We start from the raw sequence: 15,241 nt of genomic DNA on the forward strand, positions 1-15,241 counted from the left end.
GGGCTAATACCCTGCTCACCTGCTGCATGGCTTAGAGCAGGGGTCCTCAAACTTTTTAAACAGGGGGCCAGTTCACTGTCCCTCAGACTGTTGGAGGGCCGGACTATAGTTAAAAAGAACTATGAAAAAATTCCTATGCACACTGCATATATCTTATTTTGAAGTGAAAAAACAAAACGGGAACAAATACAATATTTAAAATGAAAAACAAGTAAAGTTAAATCAACAAACTTGCCAGTATTTCAATGGGAACTATGAGCCTGCTTTTGGCTAATGAGATGGTCAATGTCCGGTTCCATATTTGTCACTGCTAGTCGTAACAAGTGATGCAAGTGTGCATCCGTTAGTCTAGATCTGGTTGGAGATTTCAAATGTTTCATTCTGGAAAAAGTCTGTTCACAGACATAAGTGCTGCCAAAGATGGTTGCCATTTTGAGTGCATGGTTCCTGAGATGAGGATATGTCTCAGAGGGGAGAGATGCATAGAAATTATGAAGGCTGCTTGACTTGAATGCGTCTTTCAGAGAGTTACAATTCTGCAGTTCAGCCAGTTCCATATGGTAAATTGTATCCACATTTTCAATGTCAATAGAAAATGGGTTACAGAAAAGCTGTATGTCCTGTTCATGGAGATGAAGCTCTTTAAATCTAAATTGGAACTCCTTTCGCAATTTTTACAGTGAATCCACACATGTTTTGTTTGGGAATGCAACCAATGGTTTTTCCGCTAAGAGATTTTGAGTTGTGGGGAGATGGCAGAAGTTTTCCTCCTTCACTTGTTTGATGAGGAGGCCTAATTTTACTTCAAATGCTTTGACATGTGATTGCATATCACAGATGAGCTTCCCCTTTCCTTGAAGTTGCACATTGAAACAGTTGAGTAGCTCTGTTACATCTGTCAGAAAGGCAAGGTGCCATTTCCTGTCTGCATCATTGAGCTCTGGTACTTCTTTGTTTTTTGAAAGCAGAAAAGCTGTAATCTGTGGAAGTAAGTCATAGAAACATTTCAAAACTCTCCCTCGACTCAGCCAACGGACTTCTGTGTGGTACAGAACATCTTCAGTCAACATTTAGCTCAGACAGAAATTCCTGAAATTGTCTGTGGTTTAGTCCATGAGCTCTAATGAATTTCGATTTAAAGCTTTCATGACTGCAGGGTTTCATCTTCTTGGTTCTTTCGGTAAAGTCACGTAGAAGGGAAGTAATAAAATAATAAAAATAAAACATAATAAAATAATTCTCACGACGTTTCGGCCACAACGCAAGCAGCCGTCCTCAGGTGAAAACCAGGTCTGTCGAGACGACAGCGTCTGAATGAAACAGCACACGAGCTTGGAGCATATATATAAGCTGGGTTGGAAGGGGGGGGAAAGGGCGCCTTGAAAAAATAATTTGCATATCAAGAGGAATTTAGCATATTTATGGGAAATGCAGGAATGTGATTAGTACTACATATGCCCGTGCATTATGCAGGACTACTTCCCTTCTACGTAGCTCTAATGAAGTTAACACAAGATACCATAATTTTCATAACAGAGTCCTACTTCAGTGAATTACTACACAGCGCTTGTTGGTGGATGAGGCAGTGTATGGCTATTGGATGAGAATGGTTATGTTTGTCCATCTCTTGGTTAATGCGAGCAATTACTCCTTTCTTAGACCCCACCATGCTAGGAGCACCATCAGTTGTCACACTGGCTAGTTTAGCCCAGTTCAGCTCCAAACCATTCACAGTTTGGCAAATCTTTTCATAGATATCCTCTCCTGTAGTTGTTCCTTTGATGCTTTGCAGTGCAGCAAGCTCTTCTGTGACTTTGAAATAGTCATTCGTCCCACGAATAAAAATTAGAAGTTGTGCAGAATCCCGAACATCATTGATTTCGTCGAGTGCCAAGGAAAAATAGGAAAATTTTTTTGCGGAGTTTTGCAAATGCTGATGCAAATTGTCTCCCATTTCTTCAATTCTCCGTGTAATTGTAGGTCCTGAAAGACTCACTGTACTAAATAAATCGGCCTTCTCTGGACACATCTCTTTGGCAACAGAAAGAAGGCATTCTTTAACAAATTCTCCCTCCACGAATGGTCTGCCAGTGTATGCTATTAGCTTGGCAACTTGAAAACTTGCTCGCAGTGATGAAATATTTAGCTGCTTCTGCTTCACAAAAGTATTTTGCTGAGTTGTTAATGTATTTTTCAGTTTTAATATTTTATCTTTTCTCACTTCTCCGACCAAACAATCATATTTATCTTAATGTTGAGTTTCATAGTGTGGATGTAAATTGTATTCTTTGAACACAGACACTATATTCTGGCATATCAGACACACAGCTCTTTCCTTGTACTGCATGAAAAAGTAATCATAAGTCCACTGTTCTTTGAATATCCTACACTCCGAGTCAATTTTTCTCTTTCTTGACATCATTGTTTTCTAGGGAGTCAAAATTGCTATTAGTAAAATACCAATATATATATACAGCGCTACAAAAACAATATACCAGCAATAACTTTGCCCACACAGAGACATACAGACTGCACTGCCCATCAATGCAGTCTGATTGGGGGAACTCCGCTTTTACCCCAGGCTCACACTGGTGCGGGTGCCATTAAAAAATAATTACACCTGCAGTTTTGTTCACAGCGCAGCCGGCCCCTCCCACATGCCCTGGCTTCCTCTGAGTCCTGGGAGGTGGAGTAGTAGTCCGGCTGCGCTGTTCGGTTCCTCCCACCGCCTGAAGCTTGATTGCGGCCGGACTACAATTCCCATGATCCAGCGCTTCAGCCGGCCAGCCAATCGGCGGCGGCCGCCCCCTCTCCCTCTTCCACCAATGACCGCCCTTCTCATGAAGAAAAAAAGTAACAGACAGGCAGCGGCGGCAAAAACACCTGGCGGGCCGGATAAATGTCCTCGGCGGGCCGCATGTGGCCCGCGGGCCGTAGTTTGAGGACCCCTGGCTTAGAGCATGTCAAATCGTAAATTCCTGGTCACGTGACCAAACTCAACATCCAAACAGGAAATTCCTGTGTACACACCCCCACACCTGCCGTGAGGCAGAACAGCTACATATGGTGTGAAAGAAGTTCAACGTATTTCCATGCAGATGCACGTTTCTGTCCAGTGCTCGCTGAGCAGCATTAGCTTCCGGTTGCTGAAGGAATATGCCATGAGGTGGCGATCATCACACACACACACACACAAGTTCTTGCCACAAATGAACCACAATACATCGCTGATCTCGTCAAGGAGCGTAAACTATCATCACGCAAACTCTGCTCATCCTCGCAGCAGCAGCTTTTGGTTGGCCATCGAACAAAGTCGGTCACCGCATCACACGCTTTCAGACGCGCATCTGCAGCCGTCTGGAACTATCTTCCTCCCGATATTAGGAAGCCACTGGATCGATGCACTTTAAAATAATCTAGACTTAAAACACATTTTTTGAGAACTGCATTTTGTCTTCTTGGTTCTTTCGGTAAAGTCACGTAGAAGGGAAATAATAAAATAATAAAAGAAAACATTATAAAATACAATTCTCACGACGTTTCGGCCACAACGCAAGCAGCCGTCCTCAGGTGAAGAACAGAAAGAACCAAGAAGATGAATCCATGCAGTCAGGAAAGCTTTAAATCGAAATTTAACTGCTTTTTGTGTTTAGTTTGTTGTCCTTCCCCTGCACCTCCGATGAGTACGGTTTGCTATGTACGGTGCGAAAGAAGTTCAACATACATACATTAAAGCCTCACTACCTCATCTCCATTGCCCATTCACTTCCCCTTCCGCTCGCCTCTCCACTTCATCCCGACCCGCACACGCCCTCTGTAACCGTCACACATTCCTCGGCTCCTTGTCATCTAAATAACTCCACGTTCGTGTCACCGTTTTTAAACTACGTTGTAGAGCGCCTTGAGCCAAGGTGGCTACGCATGGCGTGAAAGAAGGTCGGAAATACGTACAAACATTCCCATGGACGAAGGGGCAGCAGCAGATTTACAGCGGCTTCAACTGTCCGGACCGAGACGCCGTCGCGCACACATCGATGGCGCTGCACCGAAATAACATCGCACGTAAAACTCTTTGCTGCGTCACTATCTTACCGTCCCTAGATTTACACGATGCGCATTACTCCATTGCCCTTCACGGCAATTATATAATTGTGCATGAGATGATTAGTGGTTGAGATAAAGAGCAGATTTGTTAAAAGTGGTGGTGTAGTTATGGTGACAGTAGAACAGGTGTGAGTGATGAAGGAGGGGTTGGGGTAGTGATAGGGATTGAGGTAGCAGTCGGGGTAGTGATCGGGGTTGGGTAGTGGTAGTGGTGATAGGGGTTGGGGGGGTGATAGGGGTTGGGGTATTGATAGGGGTTTGGGAGTGATGGGATAGTGATTGGTATATGGGATAGTGTACATTGAATCTCTTTCGCATCGTACATAGCCAATCGTGCTAATCGGAAGGTGCAGGGGAAGGACAACAAACTAAACAGATAGGGGTCGTGATAAGCACGGTTGCATACGGAGGGTCTGAAATAATTTCAACATACATACATAGATTGATAGGGGTAGTGATAGGGGTTGAGGTAGGCCTGGTCGTAGCTGTGCGATGCACACATAGAGATGCATATACACAGAGATACAGAGGTACAACACTGTGTTTGTGTACAGTATGCGCGACTCAGCAGGCAGCTGTTTTCTTGACGATCCGTGCGCGGTAACGATGATCATCATGATACGTGACATTCATAAGGCAGCTTTCTACTCAAGGCACTGGGAATCACAAATAAACAAACCATGGGCCTAGGCGGGGGAGAATAGAGGGCAAATTGAAGGCAATTCTGAGAGTGGAAGGCACGGCAAGAGTGAGCGTGCATCGGAGCGGGGCTCAGAGCACACCGCCGCGGACTCCACGTGCGCCGTGGTGGAGAGATGATAACTACGTCGCCTGGTATACAGGAGGTCGTGGGTTCGATTCTGACCCTGACGCCTGCTGTATATTTGCAGTTCGCACGTCTCTCCGGGTCCTTTCAGTGTTCTTCCCTTCCACATTTAGAATCAACATCACGCGATTAGAGTATTTGGCCGCTATGAATGTCCGCGTGATGACGATGAGCTACTTGGCTGAGCTATCATTCGCGATGGCCAGGGTCGCTTTTGAAAAAAGAGCTGCACAGCTAAGTTGGGGGTCAGCCTTACCTGGTTAAATACTAAATCGGAAAATAGGCGCTCCGCGGCCGGGGAGCGGCGGCGCAGTTGTGGTTGTCGCAACGGGTGCACCTCTTTTTGTGATCCGCCAACCCCACGATCCGAGCGGCTGGAATTGATCCTTATGGTGGTACCCCGGGGTACCAAATTTTTCTGGGACACAATTTTTTCCATGATTGTCTTCTCTTTGCGCCTGCAGAGGATCGCTTGTGTTGTGATCGAAACGTCGTGGTTTTATTTTTTTCTTAATTTTTTAATTATTATTTGTATTTTATTTTTTATTACGTTAAGAACCAAGAATAAGTCTACATTATAGACTGTACGCTCACTCAGTTTAATAATAATTTCTGCAGTCTACATTATAGAATGCCAATACGCTCACCAAGCTTAAAAAACAGTCTGCAGTCTACATTATAGACTGCCAGTACACTCACTCCGATTAAGAACCAGGCTACAGTCTACATTAATTTATTTTTGTTTTTAATTATTTTTATTTTATTTGTATTATTATTTGTATATCTACGTGACTTTACCGAAAGAATCAAAGAATAAGCAAATAAACACCCAGAAAATAGAAGGGAATGTTTAAAATAGACATGGAAATTTAAAATAGACAGGTGGAGGTGATGGGTCTAGCAAGTCCAAAAGCGGTTCGAGAGTTTGCTTGCTTTAACAAATGCGGCTTGCTAACAGTGGTCTGGAAAGCGAATCGTCTGATGGACAAAAATAATATTTGTATTCCAGAATCAGAATATGTATTTAGACTGGAGGATGAGTCCGATGGGCTCTGTAGCTCTTGTTCGTTGATGTCAAGTAAGGGGTGGCTGGGTCAGCAAGTTACCACAACAACAAACGATAGATAAAACGGAGTACAAGATAGAGAAAAGGTAAGCCAGTCACGAAGAGTAAATAAATAAACTGCAGTGTGTACGAATACAAATTGCATATTTACATAAATCCCGGCCGATGTATCAACACTAAATGCAAGCTTGGGGCAAGGCAACAAAACAACAAACAAAACCGGTCCCAGACCACGCCAAGATAACAACAACACAGACCAGCAGCAGCAGCCTCAATAAAATGGCACGTTACAATCGAACCCTCAATACGCGGCGGTCACTTCAGCGCGGACACAGAATGGAGGAGCGCTGCCCCCTCGCATCCGCTTCAAAACGAGAACTCGGCGACCGCGAGAGCGCCGCTCCGTGCCAAGCCAACGGGGGGGGCAGCCGGGGGGGGGGGAGGGGGGCGACACCACCCCATACTGGACATCTGTGTCAAAAAGAGCTACCTAGCTCAACGGATTCCTCCAGTCTAGATATCTTGATTGTGAGGTGCCACAAGCCCCCCCCCCCCGCTCGCCCTCGCTCCGCTTGCGTGGCCGACCGTTGAGGACGGCAGCTGAAGAGGCGCAAGCCCCGGGGAGCGCTCGGCGCGAGAACACAAAATGGGAAACGCAGAGATTCAGTGCAGTGGCACGCGCGCGTGTGTATGTGTAATAACAGCTATCGTGGGTTCACGTGGGGGATTGGCTTGCCGGTCCTGCTTGTAGCCAATAAGGGTTGAGATAGGGAGTGTGGGGCCGCGTGATCACGGCATGTCAGCAGGAGTGATTGGCCCAGCCAATTGGGGCCCCAGCCAATGGGGATCCGGGTAAGAGGCGTGGTCTCGGGATTGACAGGGAACCATCGAGAACGGTCGAGATTGTCCATGAAGGATTGGCTGGGAGGACCACGTGACGAAGGGATTAAGAGGGAGAGAGAGGAAGGATCGAGGAGGAGTCTGGGAACTGAACGGGGGCGAGAGCCACGCGCGTACGGGGCTCCGGGTGCCACGTGCGCGGTGGGAGCTGGTGGGAGTCCGCTGCCGCTACGTTGCCTGCCAGCAACGGAGCGTGTGGGAGCAAGTGTACCGTCAAGTGAAAATAAAGAGGACCGATTCCGAATCCGTCTCCGGAGAATTATTACATATGTATGCGCGTGTGTGTTTGTGCGCGCGTGTGTGCGCGCGCGTATGTATGCGCGTCTGTGCGCGTGTGTGTGCGCGCGCGTGTGTGCGCGCGTGTTTATGCGCGCGTGTGTTTATGCGCGCGTGTGTGTTTATGCGCGCGTGTGTGCGCGCGTGTGTATGCGCGTGTGTGTTTGTGCGCGCGTGTGTGGGCGCGCGTATGTATGCGCGTGTGTGTGTGCGCGCGCGTGTGTATGCGCGTGTGCGCGTGTGTGTGTGCGCACGTGTGTATGCGCGTGTGCGCGTGTGTTTGTGCGCGCATGTGTGCGCGCGTGTGTATGTGGGAGTGGTGGTGCAGTGGTTAACGTGCCGTGCCACGAACTCGGCCGCCCGAGTTAGATTCCCGCTCACGGCCAACACCGGCGACGATTATCTGAACCGTTACTTGGGACTCCCCTCGGTCGACTCAGCCTCAAATGAGTGCCTGGTGCGGCGTGTGGTAAACATCGCCACTGGGGAGACAAAGGCGGCCGGGCGTGGTGCTGCTCACCCACCCCCTCGTGTGCCGTGCTGGCATTCATAGGTGCGAATGGCAAACAGCACTGACTCCAACAGTCTTTTAAGGCTATACCGGGGAACTTTGTCTTTATCTTTGTTTGTGTTGTATGTGTTTATGTACACACGATAACGTGCGTGCGTGCTTTTACGCACACACGAGACCATGCGTGTGTGTTTATGCACACATGAGACCATGCGTGTGTGCGTGTGTTTATGCACATACGAGACCGTGCGTGTGCGGTCTCATCTGGCAAGCTGCTTAGCTTCCCAGATCTTGACGCGTTGCAACGCGTTCGCTGCTCGTCGAAGAGGCTCGCGGTACGATTCCGGCGGCGCCCTGGCTAATACTGTGCTGTGTAGCAACATTGCCACGCGCCACCTGCTTCACAGTGGACGTTGAAGATCCCGTGACGACGTTCGTTAAATAATGTCACGCGAGCCGGCTTCACGCGGCCCAAAAGCTGCTAAATTTTTAAGATTGCCGTGAAAATTACTCGAAACACCGTATCCCACGGAACTGAGTACTGCCTTTTCCTGGCCGGCCAGGTTATGGGTCCTCCTTGAAGCCCATGGGAAGGGAATTTCACAACATATGTGTGATTCACCAACCCTCGCTGCATCCTCCACAGTGCTGGATTAAAAGTGGGTGTGGCCACCACCACCCAAATTGCAGCTGAAATCCGATTTTGTAAAAAAAAAAACGCCAATTCACCACTAAGGTTCCAGCCGGTGGCTCGAACCTTCATGCAAACTCCTGTCATCCTCGCAGTGGCTTATGGCTAACCATCGGTCATCGCATCGCGCACTTTCAGATGTGCTTCTGGGGTCGTCTGGAACGCTCTTCCTTGTGATATTAGGAAGCCACTGGAGCTGTGCACTTTTAAATAATTTAGTTTGAAAACTAATTTCTTTAGAACTGTTTTCGTGTTTAGTTTGGTGTCCTTGCCGCGCGCCTCCGATGAGCACGGTTGATTACGTACGGTGCAAAAGAAGTTCAACATACGTACAGGGTCGGCACATTGCGAGTCACCAGCACCCTCATCATCAGTCAAGATAAATTCACTGCTGGATGGAGGCCTTACCAGGCCGCCGCCACCTCTCACGATCCCACGATCCACCGAGCGCCTGCTCAGGAACCGATCTCGTCGCTCCGTCTCCTCGCTAGAGGGTCCTCTTGGGTTCGTTCCATTCCTTGGCAGCTACTCTGCCATTAATGTTCACTAGCGGAACATCATCCACCATGGGCGGCACGCGCCTCCTGCCCAAGCCCCACACGCTTCTTTCTCTCTCTGCACGATGGAGATATCGCCGATGGCGAACGCAAGCGACACATTTACGAACGTGGCACCCGCTTATGCGACGGTGGCGAGATGTTAACTGCCTCGCCTAGTATGCAGGAGGTCGTGAGTCTGACCCCGACCCTGACACCTGTTGTATATTTAGAATTTGCGTGTCTCTCTCACCGTGGTCGCGTAGATTTGTCTCCAGGTCCTATGGTTTTTTCCTCCACATTTTGCATCGACATGCGGTTAGAGTATTTGGCTGATATAAAATGTCCACGCGATAAGCCACTTTGTTCCGTGATCATTTACGATAGCCCGGTCGCTTCTGAAAAGAGCTACGTAGCTCAGTGGGGCCTTACCTGGTAAAATAAAAAGTTTATTTTTGCTTTAAGATTTTGTACGCAGGACAAGATCATTGGGTCATTTGGTCAATGTGCGACAAGCGGGGCGGCATCCGGGGCAACCCAGAGTGCAAATGCTACAGCTGCAAGACTGATGCATCGCGTGGAGGAGGGGAAGGAGGAGGGTTGCCCTTTGAGCGAATTTCAACCAATTTTGTTGAACCCGGTGGTGAGAACTCGATGGGCAAGAGTGGGGTGGGTCAGCAGGATGACGACAGAAATGAAACAGAGTAAAAGTAGAGCAATGAAACAAAGTTAAATTGGTGCAACCGCATTCCAGATTAACAAAAACAACATTGAAGAAAATTTATTTTTCGGAACGAAGGTTGGCTCGGACAAATTACTTTTAACAACCATTACACGGTTAAAGTTGGATGCGATTGTCGGTAACCTCGATTGTAAATATGCGAGGTGGCTGAGTTTGGGGACGCAAAACACGGACCGGTGTAAGGAGAACAGAGAGAGAACCTAGAGTGCTGAACCCTCCTGCTGCTGTGGGCCATGCAGGGGCCTGGCCCGGCAGAGCGACTTCACGAGCGGCAGCACCGCGCACACGCCCTCCCCGGGGCCTCGGTCGCTTCCTAGGGCCACGGTCACTTCCCAGGGCCACGGCCACTCCCCCGGGGCCACGGCCACTCCCCCGGGGCCACGGCCACTCCCCGTGGCCACGACCGCTCCCCCGTGGCCACGGCCACTCCCCCGGGGCCACGGCCACTCCTCTGGGACCACGGCCACTCCTCTGGGGCCAGGGTCACTTCCCAGTGCCACGGTCACTTCCCAGTGCCACGGTCGCTTCCCGGGGAGATGGCCGCTCCCCCGGGGCTACGGCCGCTCCCTGGGGCCAGGGCTGGAGGGGAGAGTCACAGCGAATTTTCCCGCGAGGTGCATTACCTGCTTCTCCACCTTGATGACCCGACCCATCATGCTCTGGTCTTCCCGGATATCAGACTCTTGGGACACCTTTTCCCGCGATCGTATTCTCTCAGTGCTCAACGCCGGCTGGACCTTGCCCACGATCTGATCCACCCTGGACGCGGGAACGGGGGGCACAGGGAGATGGCGACGTCCTTATCAGCACGGCCTCCGGAGCCGACGCCGGGCGATCTCGGTGCCCGTGTGCCGGTGCCCGCCCGGGGCCGGCGCGCGGTGTGGTTGGCGCTCACCGGGCCTGCAGGCTCTTGATGCGGCTCAGCATGTCCAGGTGGCCCGCCGAGTACTGCTCGATGACGTCCTTCACGTCGTATGGTCGCAGCGTCTCCTTGAACTTCCTCTTGGCCACGTGGAACTTCATGATCCTGAACGCATGGCGACGAGCGGCGGCGGCCACACGTTTGAGTCTACCGTCTACGCGTGTGTGCGTCGCGTGTGTGTCGGGTGTGTATTGTGTGCGTGTGTTATTGTGGGTAGCGGTAGTGTAGCGGTCAATTTGCTCTACTTTAATACCCAGAGTCCTTCACGTCGTATGGTCGCAGCGTCTCCTTGAACTTCCTCTTGGCCACGTGGAACTTCATGATCCTGAACGCATGGCGACGAGCGGCGGCGGCCACACGTTTGAGTCTACCGTCTATGCGTGTGTGCGTCGCGTGTGTGTCGGGTGTGTATTGTGTGCGTGTGTTATTGTGGGTAGCGGTAGTGTAGCGGTCAATTTGCTCTACTTTAATACCCAGAGTCCCGAGTTCTATTCCCGCTCAGGGCCAACACCAGTGACGATTTTCTGAACTGGTCCTGGGCCTCGCCTAGGACAACTCAGCCTCCATCAAATGAGTACCTGGTATGCTGTGGTGTAAACATCGATACTAGAGAGACAAAGGCGGCCGGGCGTGATGTTGACCACCCAGCCCCTCGTGTGCCGTGCCGGCTTTCATAGGTGCTCGCTAACAGCACTCGCCCCTACAGTCTTTCAAGGCTATACGGGGGATCTTTGTCTTTGCGTGTGTGCACGCGCGCGGTACGTACCGCACACCGCGGATGGCAATGCGCAGTGCAGGCGTGAGCTCCTCCACCGCCATCTCACAGTGGCACCTCCGGTCGTCAAACACCTCGTCCGTGCTCTCTAAGGGACAAACGAGTGACGTGAGCAAACACCTTTGAAGGTCGGCGCCGCAATGCGCGAGGGGGTGAGTGGCCAGCACCATGCCGGGCAGGCTGTGGTTCACCAGTGGTTTATGCGCCGCACCAGCCACTCTTTTAAGGCTGCGCCGACCTGGTGGAGGTCCAGAATCGGTTGAGATATTCGCCACTGTGGTTGGTGATGAGTGGAAATGGAACCACTGCACCATCGCTCCCATCCCTGCTCTGCATATGCACGTACAAACATCTCCTGCACAGCCTTAACACATTTCTAGGACAAGTGCTGTTAGCGAGCACCTATAAAGGCTGGCACGGCACACAAGGGTGTGGATGGGCAACACCAAGCCAGGCCGCTTTTGTTTCCCACGTGGCGGTATTTACACATCGCACTCATGCACTCACTTGAGGCCGAGTCGACTTAGGCGAGGCCTAGGACCAGTTCAGAGAATCGTCACTGGTGTTGGCCTTGAGTGGGAATTGAACTCGAGTCGTCGGGGTCGTAGCACGCCTAGTACCACCACACCTTGCCAGCCTCTCACGATTCCTGGACAATGTACCACCAACCACTCTGAACCAGTCTCTCTCCACTGCTAGACAATGAACCACCAGCACACCGAGCCAGTCTCTCTCCACTGCTAGACAATGTACCACCACCACCAGCACACCGAGCCAGTCTCTCTCCACTGCTAGACAATCTACCACCACCACCAGCACACCGAGCCAGTATCTCTCCACTGCTAGACAATGTACCACCACCAGCACACCGAGCCAGTCTCTCTCCACTGCTAGACAATGTACCACCACCACCAGCACACCGAGCCAGTATCTCTCCACTGCTAGACAATGTACCACCACCACCACACCGAGCCAGTCTCTCTCCACTGCTTGACAATGTACCACCAACACCAGCACACCGAGCCAGTCTCTCTCCACTGCTAGACAATGTACCACCACCACCAGCACACCGAGCCAGTCTCTCTCCACTGCTTGACAATGTACCACCACCACGCCACTATCACACCGAGCCAGTCTCTCTCCGCTGCTGGCTGACTGCCTACCCTCGGAGCACTGGCGAGACTGTGCGGCGCGGAGCCGCAGCGAGGGCCGGAAGCGCGTGCGGTCGTTGAAGCTCCAGCTCTTGGTGACCTTGGCTGGGCTGCCGGGCCCTGCCGTGTCCGTGCTGGGGGAGCGCCGATCCGCGCCCAGGGGGGCCCGGCCCCCCGCGCCCCCACGGGGGGGGCACTGGGCCCCTCCCCCCGACCCCGCCGCCATGCACCCGCCCGTCGCCGCGCCGACGCTGCCGCCGATGCTGTAGCCGCCGCCGCCGGCGGTGGTGGCGGCTGCGGCCCCGCGGGGACTGGAGAGGCGAACTCGCTCGCGCAGACTCAGCTTCTGGCTGCACACGACGCGGGCACGCGGTGGGGCGCTCTGGTGACGACGATACCGCTGCACGCGTGCTGTACACCACGCCCGATGACAGAGACACTCGTACACGTGTGTGTACTATACGAACTATTTATTTATTTTACCAGGTAATGCCCACTGAGCTGTGTAGCTCTTTATCAGAAGCGACCTGGCCACAAATGATAGGGCAGCGAAGTGGCTTGTCACGTGGAAATATATAGCAGCCAAATACTCTAAACGCATTTAATTTCTGAATGTGGAGGGGAAAACCGGAGGACCCGCAGAAAATTCCACGCGACCATGGGGAGAGAGGGACACGGAAACTCCAGAGAAACAGGCGTCAGGGTCAAGATCAAACCCACGACCTCCTGTATACCAGGGAAGGTAGTTAACAACTCGCCACTGTGGCACTACTAGGCAGGTCTCCCAGATTAGACATTTTAGACGATCCAAAAATGTTTCCGCTTCGCGTCCGATTGATCCGAAATACGTGACATCACGTGAAGTGACGTCACTAACGCAGGAAGTGATGCCACATCGAGTGACGTCACTGTCATGAGCAGGAATACGCCGTTAGATCATCGCGTCGTGTGAAACATGAGGAAATCTAGAATGATCTAACATTTTCTCTAACAAACCCAAATCTATTTTCCCCACATTGGAAACTAAACCCTAATATATATACACAGGACATAATCACAAACACAAAAAACAACAAAGACAAAATGTTGGGACAAGAGCTCTCAGTAAAGACAAAAGATCCCCCGCATAGCCTTAACAGATAACAGACTGTTGGGGCAAGTGCTGTTAGAGAGCACCTATGAAGGTCGGCAGGGCAAACGAAGGAGTGTGTGGCAAACCCCACACACGGTCGCCTGTACTGATGTTTACACACCATACTAGGCACTCGTTTAGGGATCAGTCGACGTAGGGGAGGCCCAGGACCAGTTCAAATAATTCACTACTGTTTTTTGACCTTGAGCGCGAATCAAACTTGTGTTGCCGGGTACATAGTTTAGTGCGCTAAACGCTACGACTCACCACTAGAAAAGCAAAGCCCCCCCCCCCCATACAGCCTTAACAGACTGTTGGGGCAAGTGCTGTTAGTGAGCACCAATGAAGGCAAGCATGGTCAGTACCCCGCCACAGAGGCGTAGCTAGGGGGGGGGCAGGGGGGTACATGTGTCCCCGGGCGCCAAGGTAAAGGGGCGCCAAAATGAGGCTTACAACGTTACATTATAACTTGTTGCGGCGGGCGCGGCAGCCTGAAACTACTGCACAAATCTACACCTCAACCTAAAAGTTTATATATCCCGCCACACACCGCCTACATGTCATGTAATTACATTTTGGTGCGCGGAAAATTTGAATGCGGATGAGGATAAAAATGTTGGAAACTTTCTCGCGCTGATCAAACTCGTTGCTCAGTATGACCCATTGTTAGCAAAACACGTACAGCACGCAGGAGAAAATCCGGGATCAGTTTCTTATTTGTCACCAGAAATGCAGAATGAATTTATCCACATACTTGCGTCGACTGTAAAGAACCAATTGTTGAGTGATATCAGGAAAAAAAAGTACTACGGTATCTTACTTGACTCAACTCCTGATCTAGGACATCGGGAACAGCTTTCTCAGGTCATAAGATTTGTGGATGTGGATTTTCAAACTAAAAAAGTAACTATCAAAGAATCATTTTTAGGTTATATCGAGATACATGCAAAAGATGCAGCAAGCCTAGAAAGAGTCATCGTCGAGAGACAGAAATCTGACAACATACCTCTTAGCCGACTGTCGGGCACACTGTTATGACAATGCTGCTGTGATGACTGGGCATATATCCGGCCTTTTACAACGAATATGTGACAAAAATCACAGAGCATTGTTTGTCAACTGTGACAACCACAGCTTAAACTTAGCAGGAGTACACTCAGCTAAACAGGATCCACTTGTCACATTTTTTGGAACAGTTGAAAGTATATATTTGTTTTTCTCTCGTTCAACAATTCGTTGGGAAGAGTTAAAAAAAGCTGTGCCCATCACAGTAAAGCAGGAGTCTGAAACACGCTGGAGTGCACGATCAGAAGCTGTTAAAGCTATCTATGAAGGACTGGATAAACTAGTAGGGCTGCTAGACAAATTATCGGAGGACGTAACTATGACACCTGAAACCAGAAGTGATGCAGAACAGTTACAGGCATGCGTATTAAATTTAACTTCATAGTTTTATTACATTTCTGGAATGTCATTCTTGGAAAAATTGATCGTGTTCAGAAGCGCTTACAGGATCCTACTATGAATTTCAAGGAAGCAGCAACTGATCTTGAATTTTTGGAGCATGAATTTTTCAAGCTTCGTGATGATTTGAGCCAAGTTGCTGTGG

General features: G+C 50.3%; 1 protein-coding gene across 1 annotated transcript in view; it reads right to left on the reverse strand.

The window, feature by feature from the left end:
• The window catches only part of LOC144931395 (potassium voltage-gated channel subfamily KQT member 4-like), a 264,371-nt gene that overhangs the window by 11,914 nt on the left and 237,216 nt on the right, over positions 1 to 15,241 (reverse strand). Inside the window, exons 10-14 of the mRNA XM_078855200.1 lie at positions 12,513 to 12,850; positions 11,341 to 11,437; positions 10,828 to 10,899; positions 10,548 to 10,679; positions 10,276 to 10,411 (exon numbers count right to left, since the gene is read on the reverse strand). Of these exons, the coding sequence (XP_078711326.1) occupies positions 10,276 to 10,411; positions 10,548 to 10,679; positions 10,828 to 10,899; positions 11,341 to 11,437; positions 12,513 to 12,850 (775 nt within the window). The remainder of the gene's footprint in view (positions 1 to 10,275; positions 10,412 to 10,547; positions 10,680 to 10,827; positions 10,900 to 11,340; positions 11,438 to 12,512; positions 12,851 to 15,241) is intronic.

The sequence above is a fragment of the Lampetra fluviatilis genome, chromosome 4, assembly GCF_964198595.1.
Source record: "Lampetra fluviatilis chromosome 4, kcLamFluv1.1, whole genome shotgun sequence".
NCBI classification, from domain to species: domain Eukaryota; kingdom Metazoa; phylum Chordata; class Hyperoartia; order Petromyzontiformes; family Petromyzontidae; genus Lampetra; species Lampetra fluviatilis.